The sequence below is a fragment of the Convolutriloba macropyga genome, chromosome 3 (genome assembly GCF_964194025.1).
Source record: "Convolutriloba macropyga chromosome 3, txConMacr16.3, whole genome shotgun sequence".
In the NCBI taxonomy this organism is placed as follows: Eukaryota; Metazoa; Xenacoelomorpha; order Acoela; family Convolutidae; genus Convolutriloba; species Convolutriloba macropyga.
The window spans coordinates 11,401,117-11,418,290 of record NC_134470.1 but is presented as its reverse complement, the minus strand read 5'-3'; the positions used below and the strand labels follow the sequence as shown (position 1 = coordinate 11,418,290).

Below are 17,174 nucleotides of genomic sequence, written 5' to 3'. Positions count from 1 at the left end.
AGTTATTAATGCATTGAGTGCGAATGATTTGCGCTTTTTGAAAATAGAAAGGACTCTTAAGGAACCCAAAGTTCTCTAAGTTCTCTTAATTGTTTTCAGGTTTTTAAATCATGTATTAAACTGAGTTGGAGAATTTTAAGCCCCGCATCAATAGTTTCAAAGTTTAAAAAGGTTACTTCGCTGTAAAATTTGTAAAATAAACTGTTAGATACTGTAAAGAAAATTATCCTACGGAAACGGAATTCGGCAATTGAGACTTGAAACATTCTAACTTGCTTATTTGTCAGAAATAGATTTAACCTGCGAAAATAGGCTGCTCTATCTTAATTCCATGGTATGTTAGGACGCGTCGCCTTCGCTGGTAATTATTGCGAGCATGCAAAATTTTCCCTTTTTTTTGTGCAGTGACTATTTTTAAACATTTCATGTGGAAGCAAAAAGTTATATGTAAGTGCTGCACAATCTCAAATTTCGCGAAGCAGTTGTTCCACATTCAAATACTGAAGAGTCTAAGGAATTAAATATTTAACTACTGAAACATTCAGCTAATGAAGTGAAGACCGATTAAAAAAAATGTTAGTGTTGTCCTATCAGTTAACAATGTTTTTCAATAACCGCGAAGCTATAATGAGTCAACTATTGGTGCCTTTTTTTTATTTTGATTCAACTTATTTGGATTTGTTTTTTACGACCATCACACGTCAAGAAATCAAAATGCATTTTTTTCAGTTACGTCTTGCTCAATGCAGCTCAATTTGATACTGCTTTCTGCATATATTGTTGTCAAGCCTATGATAAATTTTTGAGAAAATTTGATTCATGAAAATATGAATTTACGCACTCTTTGATAATACCACTCATCGAAAACTCAAATTCCGAAAACTACTTTCTGATAAAGAAAGAAAGAAAGAATTTATTTATCAGAATCTCAGTAAATACGTAAAATTAACATAGCACAAGTTAATGAGACTCGGAAAGGATAGGTGACGGGATCATTCGATCCGCCTTGTCCTACCCGTGGCTATTCACGAAATATTAAAAACGAAAACACAAAAAAAAACTCAAAAATTAAAAATATTTTAATTTCCAAAAATCTGCAAATTAAATGTTGTCTATCTTTCCAGGTAAGCTTTTTGATACCATAGACTCAAGAGGCATTGACTACTTATCCATTCTAAAGTATGAAGAGCGAGGGAGAAAAAAAATTGTTTTTTAAATTATTAAGATTAAAATTTAAGTCTTTTTAGAAATTTTTAATTTTTACAAAAATAACAAAAAATGCATTATCTCGCATTCTAGAAGAGCTAGAGGGGTCAAACTTTTCACCCAGAATCAGGGCCTAAAATTGGATGTCGTGTAGCATGCAGCCAAGCGGGTTGAGAAATTGGGTTCCTAAAAATTAAAAATATGTTTCACCAAATCCTGGTTTTGTAAAAGGTACGTTTTTTTGATTTCATGATAAATTTTTTTAAATTTCTTTTGCATTACACTTACCTAAATTTTCTGGCAACACATTGTTGGTTTGCAGGAGATTGAAGAGTTTCGAGGCCGTGTATTTTATAGAAAACCTCTCTATTTTGGTCCTAGCAATGGGTTCAGATAAAACCTGATTTGATGAAGACCTGGTGCATCTTTTGATTTCTTTCATTTTGAATAAATTGCTGGGAAATATTTGTTGAAGCAATCCAGCAACTGATCTTAATACAAATTTAAGCAATTCATATACATGTAACTCATATACTGTTAAAATTTCATTTGAAAAGAAGATATCATTGCAATGATCCCGTCTGTTACGAAAATAGACAAATTTTAGAATCTTTTTCTGCAGCGAGAAAATAGGATTTAGCCTACTGTAGCTACAACAACCATATACAAGTATACCATATTGTATAATGGGTGCAACATTGCTACGATAATAGTTTATGAATTGAAACCGGGGCACGTAGTGCCTCAGTTTCGAAATGATTCCACACTGCTTACCGAGTCTCTTTGTAACATAATCAACATGTGAATGGAACGAAAGTTTATTATCAATATAAATACCTAAATATTTACACACAGACTTACACTTTATCACAGTTTGATTTAAGCTGAAAGCAGAGTTGGAAGCACTAGGTTTTAAATTCATTTGTACAGTTTTTGTTAAGTTAATTGCAAGCTTATTGGCATTTAGCCAAACATTGAGGTTACAGAGGTCCTCTTTTATACCTTTCACGTTATTGTTTATTGCAGTTAGGTTGGTGTCATCAGCAAATAGTAAAACTTGTTGGGATTTACAGGAAAATGGCACGTCATTTATGTATATCAGAAACAATAGTGGTTCAAGAATAGATCCTTGTGGAACACCGCAATTTATACTTTGCCAAGAAGAGGATATATTATTTACTTCTACCCTTTGGATCCGATTAGAAAGGTAAAACTGTAACCATTTCAAGCATTGCCCTCTAAATCCATAGCTTTCTAGTTTATAAAGCAGGATGGAATGGTCTAGAGTATCAAAAGCTTTTCGTAGATCAAGGAAAAAGCTGATCATATTTTTATTCTTCACTCTCATATTTTCAACAAGTTCCACTAATGCATTAATGGTACAATGCTTCGATCGAAAACCATATTGCTTGGGGTACAATAAAGAAAACTGTTCAAGATAGTCATACATTCTTACATACATTGCCCTCTCAAAAATTTTACTCCAAACTATAAGTAGTGATATTGGCCTGTAATTATTTTTTGGCCTGTAAAGTTTTAGGTCCATCCTTATGAAGTGGAAGAACTTTCGCTTTACGCAGCTCTTCGGGGAATTCGCCGTTTTGAAATGAGAGATTTACCAAATAAGTCAGATAGGGAATCACCGCGTCAGATGAGGCTTTTATAATTAAGTTGCTGATATAGTCATCCCCTGAAGAAGTTTTATTGTCCAAATTATCGATAATTGATTTGATTTCACTTTCACAACATACAGAAACATTGACTTTTCAACTTTCGGTACCTTTGGCAGATTGGTGGGTTTAATTGTTTTGGTGACTTCTTGGGCAATTGTGGTGAAGTATTTATTGAAACTTTCGGCAATCTCAGGAGCCGAGTTTTCTATACAAGAGTCGAGGGCAGGCACGATCGAGAACTGAGATGCTTGCCACTTATATCGTTTAAAAGCTTATACGTCTGTCTTGAGTCTCCAATACATGAATCAAACTTCCTCCAATAAAATTGCTGTTTTGTCTTAACTAAATTGCTTTTAAATTGATTACGTAGATCCTTAAGTTTCTTAAAAATCAAGGGGTCTTTATTTTGTTTCCAATTTTTGTGTACCTTGTTTTTCCGAGATCTTAGATTTTTTAACTTGGTGTTAAACCATTTTGGTTGCGATGTTGTGGCTTTTGAACAGTTTATTATGGGGGCTACTTCATCAAGAACATTGGCAAATATATTGGCGAACAGATTAAAATCATCATTGACATTAGCAGTTTCATCAAAGCATTCTCCTAAGCGTTGCAGTAAACTGGATTTCAAGTCTGATACTGTTTTAGGGTTTTTCAGAAAAGAAGTATCTCTAAAAGAAACTGGCCGTGGTGGTTTGGTTTCAGTTTTTATTCTCCATCTCAGAGAAACAGGAAAATGATCAGATAAATCTTCATATTCCAGTACTTCAGTCGTATCTACATCAATATTTTGGTACACGAAATGGTCTATACATGTAGAGGCAGAATTTGTCACTCGTGTAGGCTCCTTTGGACTCAAAAGGTACCCGTTTGATTCGATAGCGTTCTGATAATTTTTTGTAATTAAGTTATCTTCCAAAACATTTAAATTGAAATCGCCACAGATGATCACTGGAGTATGGCAGGTAGAATTTCGCTCCAGGAAACAATCAAATTTCTCTAGGAAATCTATTTTATTGGTTCTTGGTTTATTATAAATAACCCCCACTTTAAAGTTATAACCATCTTTTGATATTTCCGAAAAAATAGCCTCCTCAAAGTTGAGGTCAAAAATTTTTATCAAGCTACAGTTGCTTTTAACTTGAATCATAACACCACCACCACGACCGGAATCTCGGTTTTTTTTACAAAGAATTGGTTGTAGCCATTGATCAAATATCCATTAAAATTATCGTTTTCACTTAGCCATGTTTCTGTTAAACATAAAACTTCTGGTGGAGACTCAAGACCAAGTACTAGTGCTTCCAACCTATCAAAGTGTGGCTTGATGGATCTTACATTTAAATGAAGAATTGAAATAGTATTTAAAGAACTTTTTGTAGCACCATTTTCTTTTTCAAAATTATGATCCACTTTCTTTACTTGTTTCAGTAAAAACTCTAGACTCAGACGAATTAAAGCGCCTTTGGACAGTATAAAAATCATAACCTAACTTTTGACCACCATCATATAAGGAATGAATCTTATACACTTTATTGTCAGCAGCATCGTTTTTAATATAATGAATAGTTCCTTCTCTAGACCACACTTTCTCAATTCTCCTGTCCTCTTTCATGAGATTGAAGAACTTTAATCTAGGTGCAGTCATATCTTCGAAAATTCTTACATGTTTCAACTGATCAAAGTTTGCTGCGTTTTTCTTACTCTTCAATAAATTGATTTTTTCTACCCGTCTGGTGAAACGAACAATCACATGACGAGGTCGTTGCCCATTGAAATTTGGGAGCCGGTGAGCTATTGAGATATCATCCGATGTTATGCTCGACTCTAGAGCTGAAGCAAAATCGACAACTTTTTCAATCGTCCTATCGTAGTCCTCATCATTCTTCTTTGCTGGGTCATCTGACCCTTCTTCTTTTAATCCAATTATGCGAACATTTTCGCGACGGTTGTAAGATTCAAGAAGCTCGCTCTCACATTTGGCTTTTAGATTGCACCTTTCTTCAGCATAGTAAATCGATTCACTGACTTCCTTCTTTATCTCATCTTTTGCTTTCTTCAGCCTTTCATCTATCGCTGATGGATGCCTTGTATTAACTGCTCTTCTATTATTTTCATAATACCCGGGAACGCTGATGCAACGGCTTCTTGAATTGTATTTTTTAGTTCATCATTGTTATCATTATCGTCAGTTGGACTGAAGGCACTTCGCAATCGCTTGTTGTCAGCTTTCGCAACTGGTGTTTGGTCATGGTATCTAAGTCCTGGCATCTGTTCTTTTTCATTTGACTCTGACATCTTCGTACTCTGAAACTATTAATAAGTTTATCACAACAATTAGGCTAATGATTTTTTTTATTAGCGACTGAAAATGTCTGCTCTTTCTTTTTCAATGATGTGGAAGCAATTAGCAAAAAACGTGTCAAAAATCGGAGTTTATATTGACAACCGAGCTAAGCATGTTTCTTCATTTTTTTATTTAATTACTTTGTCCACTGCTTGAATAGAAAAAGCGCTAAGTTCGACTCCCTTTGGTACCGTCACCGATAGCTAGAATGAATTGAGGTAAAAATGACGCCTTGCCAAACACTTGAGATCTCGGTTAATCAAAACCACTATATTGTGCAATGTGAAATCAGATGTTGGTTTGAGATTGGATGAGTTTGCAGACTGGATCCTCCGGAGTACATTGTGAACAGGCAAGTGGCTGAACTGGATGCCATTCTGTCGATCTACCCTGATGTGGTCGAGGATCTCACTCAACTCAACAACAAATGGAACATCTACAAACCTCCTGAGTTACGCATATTTGTCACACCTGCACAAGATACAACCCTAGGATCTGTTTACTGTTCGGTATATTTGACCGTAAAATGTGACAAGAAGTACCCGGAGTCCAGGCCTAATTTTGCGCTAGAAAATGCTGATGGGTTGGACGATCAGATATTAAAGGATTTGGAGTCGGAATTGAACAGCGTTCTGGATCGGAATGAGAATTTGGAGGTTATTCTGGAGCTAATCCAGACAGCTAAAGACTTTCTGCACCTGCACAATAAACCACCGGTACCGTCTTTAGCCAAGATTCGCGAAGATGCTCTGAAGAAGCAAAAAGTCGCAGAGGTTCAGCTACGCAATCAGAAACAGAAGGAAGAAGAGGCCAAATTTGCAGTTGAAAATGAGACGATTGAAAAGATTGTCAGATCTCGCAGATCGCACGCTTCTACTGACGGTCGCAAAAATAGTCTTTCTTTTTCAATTGGCGATGAAGGGAACCATGGGGACTCGCCTGCGGGTATTAAACAGTCTTGCAGTTTACCGTTAGTAACATTCAAGCAATCGAATGGTGATGATTTTACATATTACAAAGTGGCCATTCCACCCAACTGTCTGTCGCCAAGTGCCAACTTCACAACATTCGATGTTGTTTCTGGACGAAGGTTTTCAGTTTCTACTTTTGAAATGCTCTACCCTGAATTAGGTCAAGATCTGGGAAGAGCTGAGGAAAAGAACTTCAAAATTGCCTCCCAAACACTGTGGACCCAGATTGAAGAGGAGTTAAAACGTACTGTCAATCAGTTCGAGAATCGAGTAGCCTCTTTCTATCACCATAACTTTTCATTTCCATGTGCAATTAAAGTTGAAGAATTTGAAAAGTCCAAATGTGTGAGATTTTTAAACCAATGTAGTGAAAATGACCTCAGTGTTGGTCAGCTGTTGAAATACATTAATAGCTTTGACATTATGACTGTGAGAACGATTATGAAGCAGTTATTGCAGTGTACTAAGTACTTACACAGTAAGAGAATGTACTTAGGTGAAGTAACTGCAGCCGATATCGATTATTATCCTGATAAGAGAATTGTTGTCCGAAATTTTGACGTTGTCACGCGCCTCAAATATCTGGAAGAATTTTGTGCAAATGCTAAAAAAGACTTCATTTCTATCGTAGATGAACCGACGAATAAACAGGACTCATTGACATGTTGTAATATCGGCAAGGAATTGCTCGGTGGAGGTCTTGATGCGTTGCATCCTGTTGCAAAAGAGTTCTTTGAACTGGGCTGCGACTCTAACGAGACGACGCGATTGACTGTCAACGAGCTTTTAAGTCATAAATTCATGACAGACGTTGATAAATTTTCGGATCAACCTGTGAACAAAAGTCTGGTCACGTTTGAAATGGATAACGAGAATAAAGAAATGGAAATTCCGGTTCCTGTGAGGCAAAGCAGTACCAATTCACAAGAGCAGATGAAACCTCATTCCGTGTTCGAAGAGCAGTTTGAAGTTTTGGAGTATCTTGGAGAGGGAGGATTTGGATCCGTGATGAAAGTGAGGAAAAATTTGGACGATAGTATCTACGCTCTTAAGTGCGTGAAGCTTGAATACAGCAGCCCCAATGCCTTGAAAAGGCTCTTCAGGGAAGTGCGAGCCTTGTCAAAAATGAGAAGCGAACACGTGGTCAGATACTTTAACTCTTGGGTGGAGACGATAGAAATAGAAACGAAAGCTGACATATCAAGTTCTGACTCTTCTAAAGATACGGTATCTTTAAACATGGCCAAACTTGAGGAACGGAACAATAAATTGTTGGATAAGCAAACAGATATGCTGGCGAAAGTGAGTGTGAGTTACGCTTTAAAGTTTGACGACGAACCACCTCCGGTGTGCGGTTCTGTCTCTTGGAGCTCCTCCCTTCATCGATCATCGTCAAAGTTTACGGATGAAATGTCAACCAATCAGTTTGATATTTTCGATGACGATGACAATTCGGAGGCTTCCGATGCCGAAGACTCGGGTGATCCTTATATGCAGGAGAAACATACTAGCTTTAGCGATGACGGAATCGTGTTCGGAAGCGGTTCTCAAGAACGCAAATCGTCCAGCGAAAAATCTTCTGGGCAGAATCGCAATGCTTGCTCAAAGATAGAGAAAGCTGTGAATTACAAGGTTGAAAAGATACTTTATATCCAAATGGAGTATTGTGAACGAAACACATTGTATGATTGTATCCGAGAAGGTCTCTATAAAGACACTGCGCTTTATTGGAGGTATTTCCGAGAGATCTTGAATGGGTTGCTTCATATTCATAATCATGGATTGATTCACAGAGATCTTAAGCCCTCGAATGTATTCATTAGCGCTGATGATCATGTTAAAATTGGTGACTTCGGACTTGCAGTGGGTCCCAAAGAATCTTTATCTTCACACGAAAAGTCAGCAGCTTTGTCGCAGGGATCTGCCTCCTCTGGTAACAAAGACATGACATCAAAAGTGGGCACAACATTTTATGTAGCTCCAGAAATTGAAAACAGCTCTGTATCGGTTTACAATGAGAAAGTCGATCTTTTCAGCCTAGGTATCATTTTGTTCGAAATGACATACCCTGTTGCTTCGACTGCAATGGAAAGAACAAAGGTCATGACCGCTTTGCGAAGCAGCAACTCTGAGCTGCCTTCGGATTACTCCAAAGAAACGGAGAAAACTTTGATTCAATGGCTACTTAGTCACAATGTTGAAACCCGGCCTTCGGTAAAGGAGGTTCTCGAGTGGGAAAAATTACCTAAAGACGAAGTTCAAGATTCCAAACTGTTGGAAATGCTGCGACATGGATTACTAACTCCAAAATGGCCAACTTACAAAGCTGTTGTTAGCATGCTTTTCGCCAACGTGAACAACTTGCCTCCCCGCGACTTTGCCTATGATCTGGAATTGGACAAATTTCAACGGCAAACTTTCGACGAAGCCGCCAAAGTATTCGGTGACATTTTCGAGAAAATTGGTGCTACTAAATGCATTATACCAAGTGTATTACCTAAAAGTGATATTTATCAAGACTTGGATTCGGTTTTTTATTTTATTGACGAAACAGGAATGCCGTTAATGTTGCCTCATGATTTGCGAGTACCTTTCACGCGGTCTGTGTGTAAAGAGCCCTCAGGAATTGTTCAACAGAAACGTTACCAAATAGGGAAGGTGTTCAAGTGCCATTCAAGCGAATATACCCACCCGAGAGAATCAATTGAGGCCACTTTTGATTTCGTATCAGAGCCCGCTTTTGCGAGATTTGCTGAAGCCCAAGTGATCAATTCTTTTTTCACGGTTCTGAACGAGTTTGACCCGAATTCAAATCACTCCGACTTAGTCATAGAGCTTAATCATTTTGACATTGTGAAAGCCGTGCTGAGCTTGCATGGCTATAAGGACGACTTCCCGAAAGCTTTAAGGGTTTTGCATGCTTCAAATCGACGAACCAAGTCAGCAAATTCCGCATTTGCTCAATTCTGTACTTTGCATAACATTGATTGCACGAAGTTGTCGAACTTTCTGGTCCCATTTTCAATTGATAAAGCGGATGAAATTCTTCGGAATGTTTTGAGAGATAAAAATGAATATGGCAAAACATGCAAGCGGGCGTTAAAAGAAGTTGAAATGACAGTTTCTATTCTACAATATATGATGGGTGGTGTCAGTACATACAGAAATGTCACACTCAAGATAAACTTGCGTCTTGCAGCTCACTACTGGTTATACTCTGGAATAGTGTTCCAAATCTCAATCAATGCCAGTAAACCTAAAATCTTGGCTCTAGGTGGAGCGTATAATGATTTGTCATCAAAATTGTCAAGGCCAGGTAGCAGAATTGATCATCATTTTGTTGGAATAACTTTCGATTTTGTGAAATTAGAAACTATGTTAGCTTCTACCGAAGACACCCCTAGTCCAAAATCTACAAAGCGTGTTTTGTTCATGGCCTTTGTTGGCAAAACTTTGACTAGAAAGCACTTTTTAGTAGCAGCAGAATTTCTAAAAGCTTTAGAAAATATTCAGAATTTTGATTTTGATATTTTGTACCAAAGGTTTGTATCGCAAAGGGACCTCCTAGAATATTGCGAATCTGCCAAAATAGTTCAGGTTCTTTCGATTACGGAGTTTGGAATTAAAAATACTGCGGAATTGATGGTTTTGGACAAATTTCACGTCAAATCTTCGGTTGTAGTTGATCCTCAAAATTTAAGCAAGGAACTTGAGAAAATCGAATTGGATGATTTGAAAGAGACTATGAGTTCGAGAACTGCCGAGGACTCACAAAGTGACATTAAAGCCGACGCAAACAGTCAAAATATGATTATAAATGTAAGCTCGATTATGGAGGAAAAGTTTGAAAAAATGAGTGTCCGAAAAAGACATGAAGGAATTGCACTATCGAAAGCGAGGCAAAATTTATTTTCAAAATCGGACGCTGAAGTTATAGTAACTGATTTACCAAAATCTGTCGTGGCGGCAATTTCGGCGTATTTAGATTTGAGTGCTGCCGAAGACAAGGTGTACGAGGCAAGCTTAGACGTTGTTTGTGAACAATTTCCGAGAAAACAGGATTTCATTCGAAGGTTATGTGACAAGTTACGTAATCTGAAGTTATCAAAATCACAACCTCATATCGTGTTGTTCTCCTATAAAGACTCGTTTTATAAACTGGTCTATTGATAATAAATATGGATTGTGTTTGACCTGTAAATGTAGTTTAGTCCTTTTGTTAGTATTTAGTTCGGAAGAGTATTGATCAATAAATAGTTCTATCAAATATTTTGGTTCATAGCTACACAAACACAAGAAATGAATGATTGTTTAGCTTACATGTTTTGCTAATAAGACTTGAAACAAGACAAAACCTTTGTCCCAAGTTTTGATGCAAAGTGCTAGAGCATGTAATGAAACAACTGAACTGCTAATATTGAGAGACCTAACCAAATGCATTGCTTTTAACAGTTTGGTTTCAAATAGCAAAGGATGTCCGAGCTTTTACTTGAGACATCTGCTGAGAAATCTGTGTGTAATCTTTTTTAGCGCAGGGAATGAAGTTGGAAATTATTAGGCAATCCGGTTGTTTTTTTTTGCGTCTATATTCGATCTAAAAAGTTTCAGTTCTCATTTTTATTGACAAACTTTACATCAAATCGGTTACCGGCTTCTATGCTGGATTCAACTAGTTGGCAAATATTTCTAGCGTCAATTTTTTCTCAGAAACAGATTTTTTACTTCAACTGTAAAACTGCAAATAAATAAATTTAGCCAAACACAAGAAATGAATGATTGTTTAGCTTACATGTTTTGCTAATAAGACTTGAAACAAGACAAAACCTTTGTCCCAAGTTTTGATGCAAAGTGCTAGAGCATGTAATGAAACAACTGAACTGCTAATATTGAGAGACCTAACCAAATGCATTGCTTTTAACAGTTTGGTGTCAAATAGCAAAGGATGTCCGAGCTTTTACTTGAGACATCTGCTGAGAAATCTGTGTGTAATCTTTTTTAGCGCAGGGAATGAAGTTGGAAATTATTAGGCAATCCGGTTGTTTTTTTTGCGTCTATATTCGATCTAAAAAGTTTCAGTTCTCGTTTTTATTGACAAACTTTACATCAAATCGGTTACCGGCTTCTATGCTGGATTCAACTAGTTGGCAAATATTTCTAGCGTCAATTTTTTCTCAGAAACAGATTTTTTACTTCAACTGTAAAACTGCAAATAAATAAATTTAGCCAGAAAATGAAAGTTTTCTCCGAGTTAAATTTCTGCCACTCGGTTCGACGCAGGTTTAGGCCTTACATCTTGAATTTTGTCAAAACGTATGTCAGCGTTCAGAATGTCATTGGGTGGAGATGAGAAGTAAACTTAAGATTCATTTTCATACATTTTTGGATATTTCAGTCTTATTTTCTCTAGTTCTTCGCATTTTTTTGAAAATCATTTTGATGATATTTTGACCGCATGAGAATCACGAAGAAATCGTTCGAGCTTTCCATATTTGTTTTTTTGTTTTTCTTAGAAAAGAGGCATCAAATTGTGAACATATCTCAGCTCATATTAAGAATTTACGAACAAATGTTACTCCTGAGGCAGAGTCCAATGTTATATGTTAATGCAACATTTTCGTTAACATCAGAAGCCATCACAGAGTTGCTCGTTTTTCTTTGTGTCTGTGTCTGCATTTGTCATTTTCGTAGTTATGCATATCAAGAAATTGATGTAAAAGCCTTTCTTGCAGAAAAATGGCCGGAGTTTTTTTTGCGGCGTTTTTAGACGGTCAGCAAAACGTCGTTCAGCATAAGGAATTGCTTTGGGTATCTCTTCTTGTGTCTGCATTGTTTTTGTTCCGACCCCACTTATGGGGGAGGAACTATATACTCAAATGGGTTTTTTTTTGTTCAGACATTTTTGGCCGATCGATATATTCATCGCAGAGATTTGTAAAGGGTATCATTAAAAAGCTCGTCCAACGTAGAATTCGAAATTAAATTTCGAGTTTTTTTAATTTTGCATTTTTCGAGGAGTTATCGAGGTTTAAAGTTTTATGCAAACACGTGATATTTGCATGATTTTGTTCAATTTTAGCGTAATTTTTGTTCAATTTAAGGCTTTTCTATTAAAATATTATTTTAAAATTACATTTCACGCTACAAAATGAAACAATTTTGTGTTACAAATAGACCGATAAAAAGGCTAGTTCTGGTCGCACGAGGAAGTTTACTATAAAAAACTCGAATTCAATTTCAGAGCTGTTTTTTTAGAAAACGTTTCCTATTTATTATTGTTTTTTTGTCACTTAGAGACTAGTCACTTTTCATGTCTAGGTTCCGTTAATTACAAACCTGATTTGCAGTCAAATGATACCCATCGAACAAGATATTTGTTTTCAAAGAATCGCCCTTTTTTATCTTCGACTCTGAGTTCGAAATTTTTAATGAAACTTTGATTTAGGTTTTACTAATTTTTTGGACTCCTTTGGTATGGATTCGCTAACTCAAAGTGCCATGAATTTATTAATGCGCATTAGGTACATATATATATATATATATATATATATATATATATATATATATAGTGCTTTGAGTGGACAGCTAATGCCTGTTAAGACTTTAAAAAATAATTATTCGAAAATTTACTTTGATAATTAACCGATGTTAAACTTTTTTTTCATGAACAGTAAGTCAGTCTCAGTAATGACAGGCCCTTCTTCCTTATATTGCAACCAAAGTTAATCTGGTAATCGCGCTTATATGCTAACTATTGGTTGTACGACTTCGATAGCACGAGTTTTCATAGTTTTCATAATTTCAAAAACTTCAGATTTTTGTAATTTTGGTTCCTTTTGAAATCTTATCTCATTATCCTAACATTGACAGATGCCATTGGCTTAGAAAAGACGTCCAATGAATCATAGATAAAGGTTTCAGAGAAAAGATTATGGTTTAAATGGCTTCGAGACTTTCTTCTCGCATTTCTGCCTTTTTTTGGTTTTTGCCAGTTATTGTTGTTGTTTTCATATTCATAGGACTTATTGTGACGTCTTTTTGATGACTTATTGATGACAACCATCCTTATCTTCCCATGGGGGCATAACGTGGTACTCTTTATGACTTTCGTTGAAAGCTCTTGAATTTAATGGCTGTTAAGACTTTAAAAATATTTTTGAGAATATTTTTTGGACCTTAACCAATCTTATTTTGTGAACTGTAAGTCAGTCTCTGTAATGACTGGACCTCCATCTTTTCTACTGCAACTAAAATAAATCTGCTTAGCAGTTTTGTCATCTAACTATTGGTTTTTTGACCTCGATGCTACGAGTTTTCATAAACTTTTCTATTTTTGGATATCTTTCGTAATTTTGGTTCCTTTTGAAATCTTATCACATAATCCTAAAATTGACAGTTCCCATTGGCTTAGAGAAGACGTTCAAGGGATCATAGAAAAAGTTTTCAGAGAAAAACGTATGGTTTTAATGGCTTCGACACAGTCTTCTCGCACTTTCCCACTGAATTTTTGGTTTTTGCCTGTACTTGTCGTTTTCATGGTGATACGACTTACTGTGATGCCCTATTGATAATTTTAAAAAATTATCGTCTGTTAAGACTTTTAGAATGCAAAAATTTTTGAACATTAAACGATCTTAAACTTACTTTCTCGAACTGTAAGTCAGTCTCAGTAATGACAGGACCCCTATACTTTCTACTGCAACCAAACTTAATCTGGTTAGCGGTTTATCTTCTAACTATTGGATTTTTTACTTCGATTCCACTAGTTTTCCTATTCTTAAAAATAAATTGGATATTTATTTTCGTAGTTTTGGTGCCCTTTGAAATCATATTATCCAAACATTGTTAGTTCTCATTGGCTTACAAAAGACGGTCAAAGGATCATAGATCGGGTTTTTATAAATTTTTTTTTAGTTTTTGGATAATTTTTTGTAATTTTGGTTCCTTTTGAAATTTTATCATATTATCCTAACATTGATAGTTCCCAGTGGCTTAGCAAAGACGTTTAATGGAGCACAGATAAAATTTTCGGAGAAAAGATTATGGTTTTTTTAGCTTCGACACTTTCTTGCACTTTTCCACTGACTACCTTGTTTTTGTCTGCTTTGTTGTACTTTTCATAATCAGAAGACTTATTGCGATGTCTTATTGATGTATTAAGAATGACAAACATCCTTAGCTTCCAATTGAGGCTTAGTTTGCGTACGTTTTGACTTCCGTTGAGAGCTATTGAATTTAGTGGCTCTCAAGTATTTTAAAAAATTTTTGTAAATTTTTTTATTACTAACCACTACTAAATTTTCTTTGAGCTCTAAGTCGGTCTCGGCAATGAAAGGACTCCCCTTTTTTTACAGCAACCAAAATTTATCAGTAAAGCTGTTTTTTAACTATTGATTTCATGACTTCGATGCCACGAGTTCTCCTACTTTCAAAAAAAAATTGGGTTCTTTTTTAATTTTGGTTCCTTTTGAAATCTTATCGCATTATCCCAATATTGATGGTTCCCTTTGGCTAAGAGAAGACTTCCAATAGATAATAGATAAAGTTTTCAGAGACGCGCGTGTGGTTTAAATGGCTTCGACATTTTCTCGAACTTTTCTACTGAGTTTTTGATTTTTGCATGTTGTGGTTTTCATAATCATAAGACTTATTGTGTTGTCCTGTTGATGACTTATGATTGACAAACATCCTTGCCTTCTAATTGAGGCATAACTTAGCCTCTTTTTTGACTTCCCATGAAAGCCATTGAATTTAATGACGTTGATATAACAGCCTTTCTCCAAAATTTATTATATTTGTTCTTACTTGTTGATTTTTTGAAGTCATCATGTTAAAAGAAGAATCCCATTGCTGTTAAAAAAACTATATGAGGTTAAAAATCTTTGTACCAAAAATTTTTTTTTTATTTGTTTCGATACTTTTCTCGCTCAATTTTTTTTGAATATGCTGTTTTTGCTTTTCTTCATGTAGTCGTAAAATGCTGACTGGTCCCCTAGGCTTTTAATTGAGGATTAAATGAATGATGTTACTCAATGCAGTCAGTTTATAGCGAATAGTATTACAGTTTATGATATTATTCGTTTTCAAAGATTTATTTGTACTTTTCAATTTTTGTTCTTTTCGTCAACTTGTAACTTTTTCTCATCATTGAGAGGTTCCATCCAATTCCCTGTAATTCAAAATTTATTTTTCAATTGATATCATGTCGTAACTGATGTTTTGTTCTTTGGACAATATGTGTTTTCATTAAAATTTTGTGAGCTGTCAATATTTGTTTTTTTTTCTCTTCTTCCATAGCACATTCGCTAATTTTTTTGTTTTGCTTTTGTGTTTTGTTTGTTTTTCCTCGTAATCTTTCTAATGACAGATCTGGTGAGCGCTGTAACTCAACTAGCAATTCGGTTGTGTATCGAGTTCTTTAAACTCAAATATCTATATTTAATTATCTCATCTTAAGGTTTAAAATTAAGTCAAAAATGTAGATGAGCTCGGGTCGGAACATCATGTGCGAACGCTCATTAACGAGCATTCCTCATACCAAGTTTTATAGTTCCAGATCATAAAATGCCAGATTTTAAAATCTGCATTTTAAACCTCGCAAAGTGCGTGTTTAAAATAAAGTTATGTAGCTCTGCTTAAGTTGCTTTGGAATTGTTGTCACGCTACCCATACAAATATTCCTGTCAATCATTTTTTCTTTGTCAATATCTTGTGCCGTACAATTCGCTGAAACTTATTTCTTAAAGAAATTCAAAGTTGTTGTTTCAATTTTTTTAGTCATGGCTGATAACAAAAAAAGTACTTGTATTAAGATATACGAAGAGTTTTAACGAAGTATTTAGAGCTGGTATATTATAGTAGCGGTGTCGTGATTGAGGAACTGGCTAAGGTGTTTGAGTTGAAGTGACTTCAGATTATTATGAAGCTGGTTTAGAGAGCTTACAGTTACTGCGATGCACGAACTAATCTTACTGATAGTGATTTCTGGTTGGTGCTATTTCCAATCCTGGCTCTGAATTAATTGCCATTTGGTCTAATTGATGTAAGTTGGTTCTTTGAGATTCGCAATGAACGGCAAGAACTGCGTATTTTGCAACATAGTGACAGAAAACAGTCCAGAAAAGATTCTTTGGCAGAATGAAAAGCTAATTGTGATAACAGACCACAGACCAGCAGCCCAACATCACTATTTAGTTATAACCAAGCACAATGTCAACGATGTTCGGTCTCTTGACTGCCAACAAAATGAACAAGATCGACTTCTTGTTGTCGGAATGCTTGAAACAGCTAAAGAGTATCTGTCGTCTAAAGCTGGCTTGGCTAACAAGTGAGTACTTTCGAAGACTACAAAAAGGTTTGTAAGATGAATAAAAAGGCCTTATTTTTTCTATTTAAAATGCAAATACTCGATTGCTTTGTATTGTTTTCTCAGTTTCGTTTTTGGTTCCATACCTCAAATTGTATGCGTGTTAACTATAAGTTTTGCGGATGCTCAAAAATCACAGCAGAACCATGCTTCAGAAACTGGTTCTAGCGCTGTTTACTGGCCTGGTTCTTCAATGTAAACGCTGGCTGATAATCTCGGAGAACATAATGGCCTTAAAAGCTAGAAAAGGCTTTTAACGTTAACTGATTGCAGTTAGGAATATCCTCCGCGATAAAACATGAGTAATCAGCTACTGTGTTTTGTAATAAGGTGTTATTGCTAAGTTCTCGCTAATCTCGACGAGCTTGGAAATTTCTGATGTAACAACCTAGCAAACAAAACTTTTTTTTCGAAAAAATTTTGAAATCTTGCAATCTGCGTGGTCAAATAATCTTGGTTTATATTGATCTAAAATTTAAATGTTTGCTGATTATTTCGTTTGCAGTTATTGTTGTTGTTTTCATATTCATAGGACTTATTGTGACGTCTTTTTGATGACTTATTGATGACAACCATCCTTATCTTCCCATGGGGGCATAACGTGGTACTCTTTATGA

General features: G+C 35.7%; 1 protein-coding gene across 1 annotated transcript; it reads left to right on the top strand.

The window, feature by feature from the left end:
- Positions 1-5,537: 5,537 nt before the first annotated feature.
- On the top strand, positions 5,538-10,461 carry LOC142335929 (eIF-2-alpha kinase GCN2-like; the record flags this gene model as incomplete). The annotated part of the gene is made up of 1 exon (XM_075384330.1): positions 5,538-10,461. A coding segment is annotated over one exon (4,827 nt), but the record flags the coding sequence as incomplete, so codon positions are not given.
- Between the last annotated feature and the right edge of the window lie 6,713 nt (positions 10,462-17,174).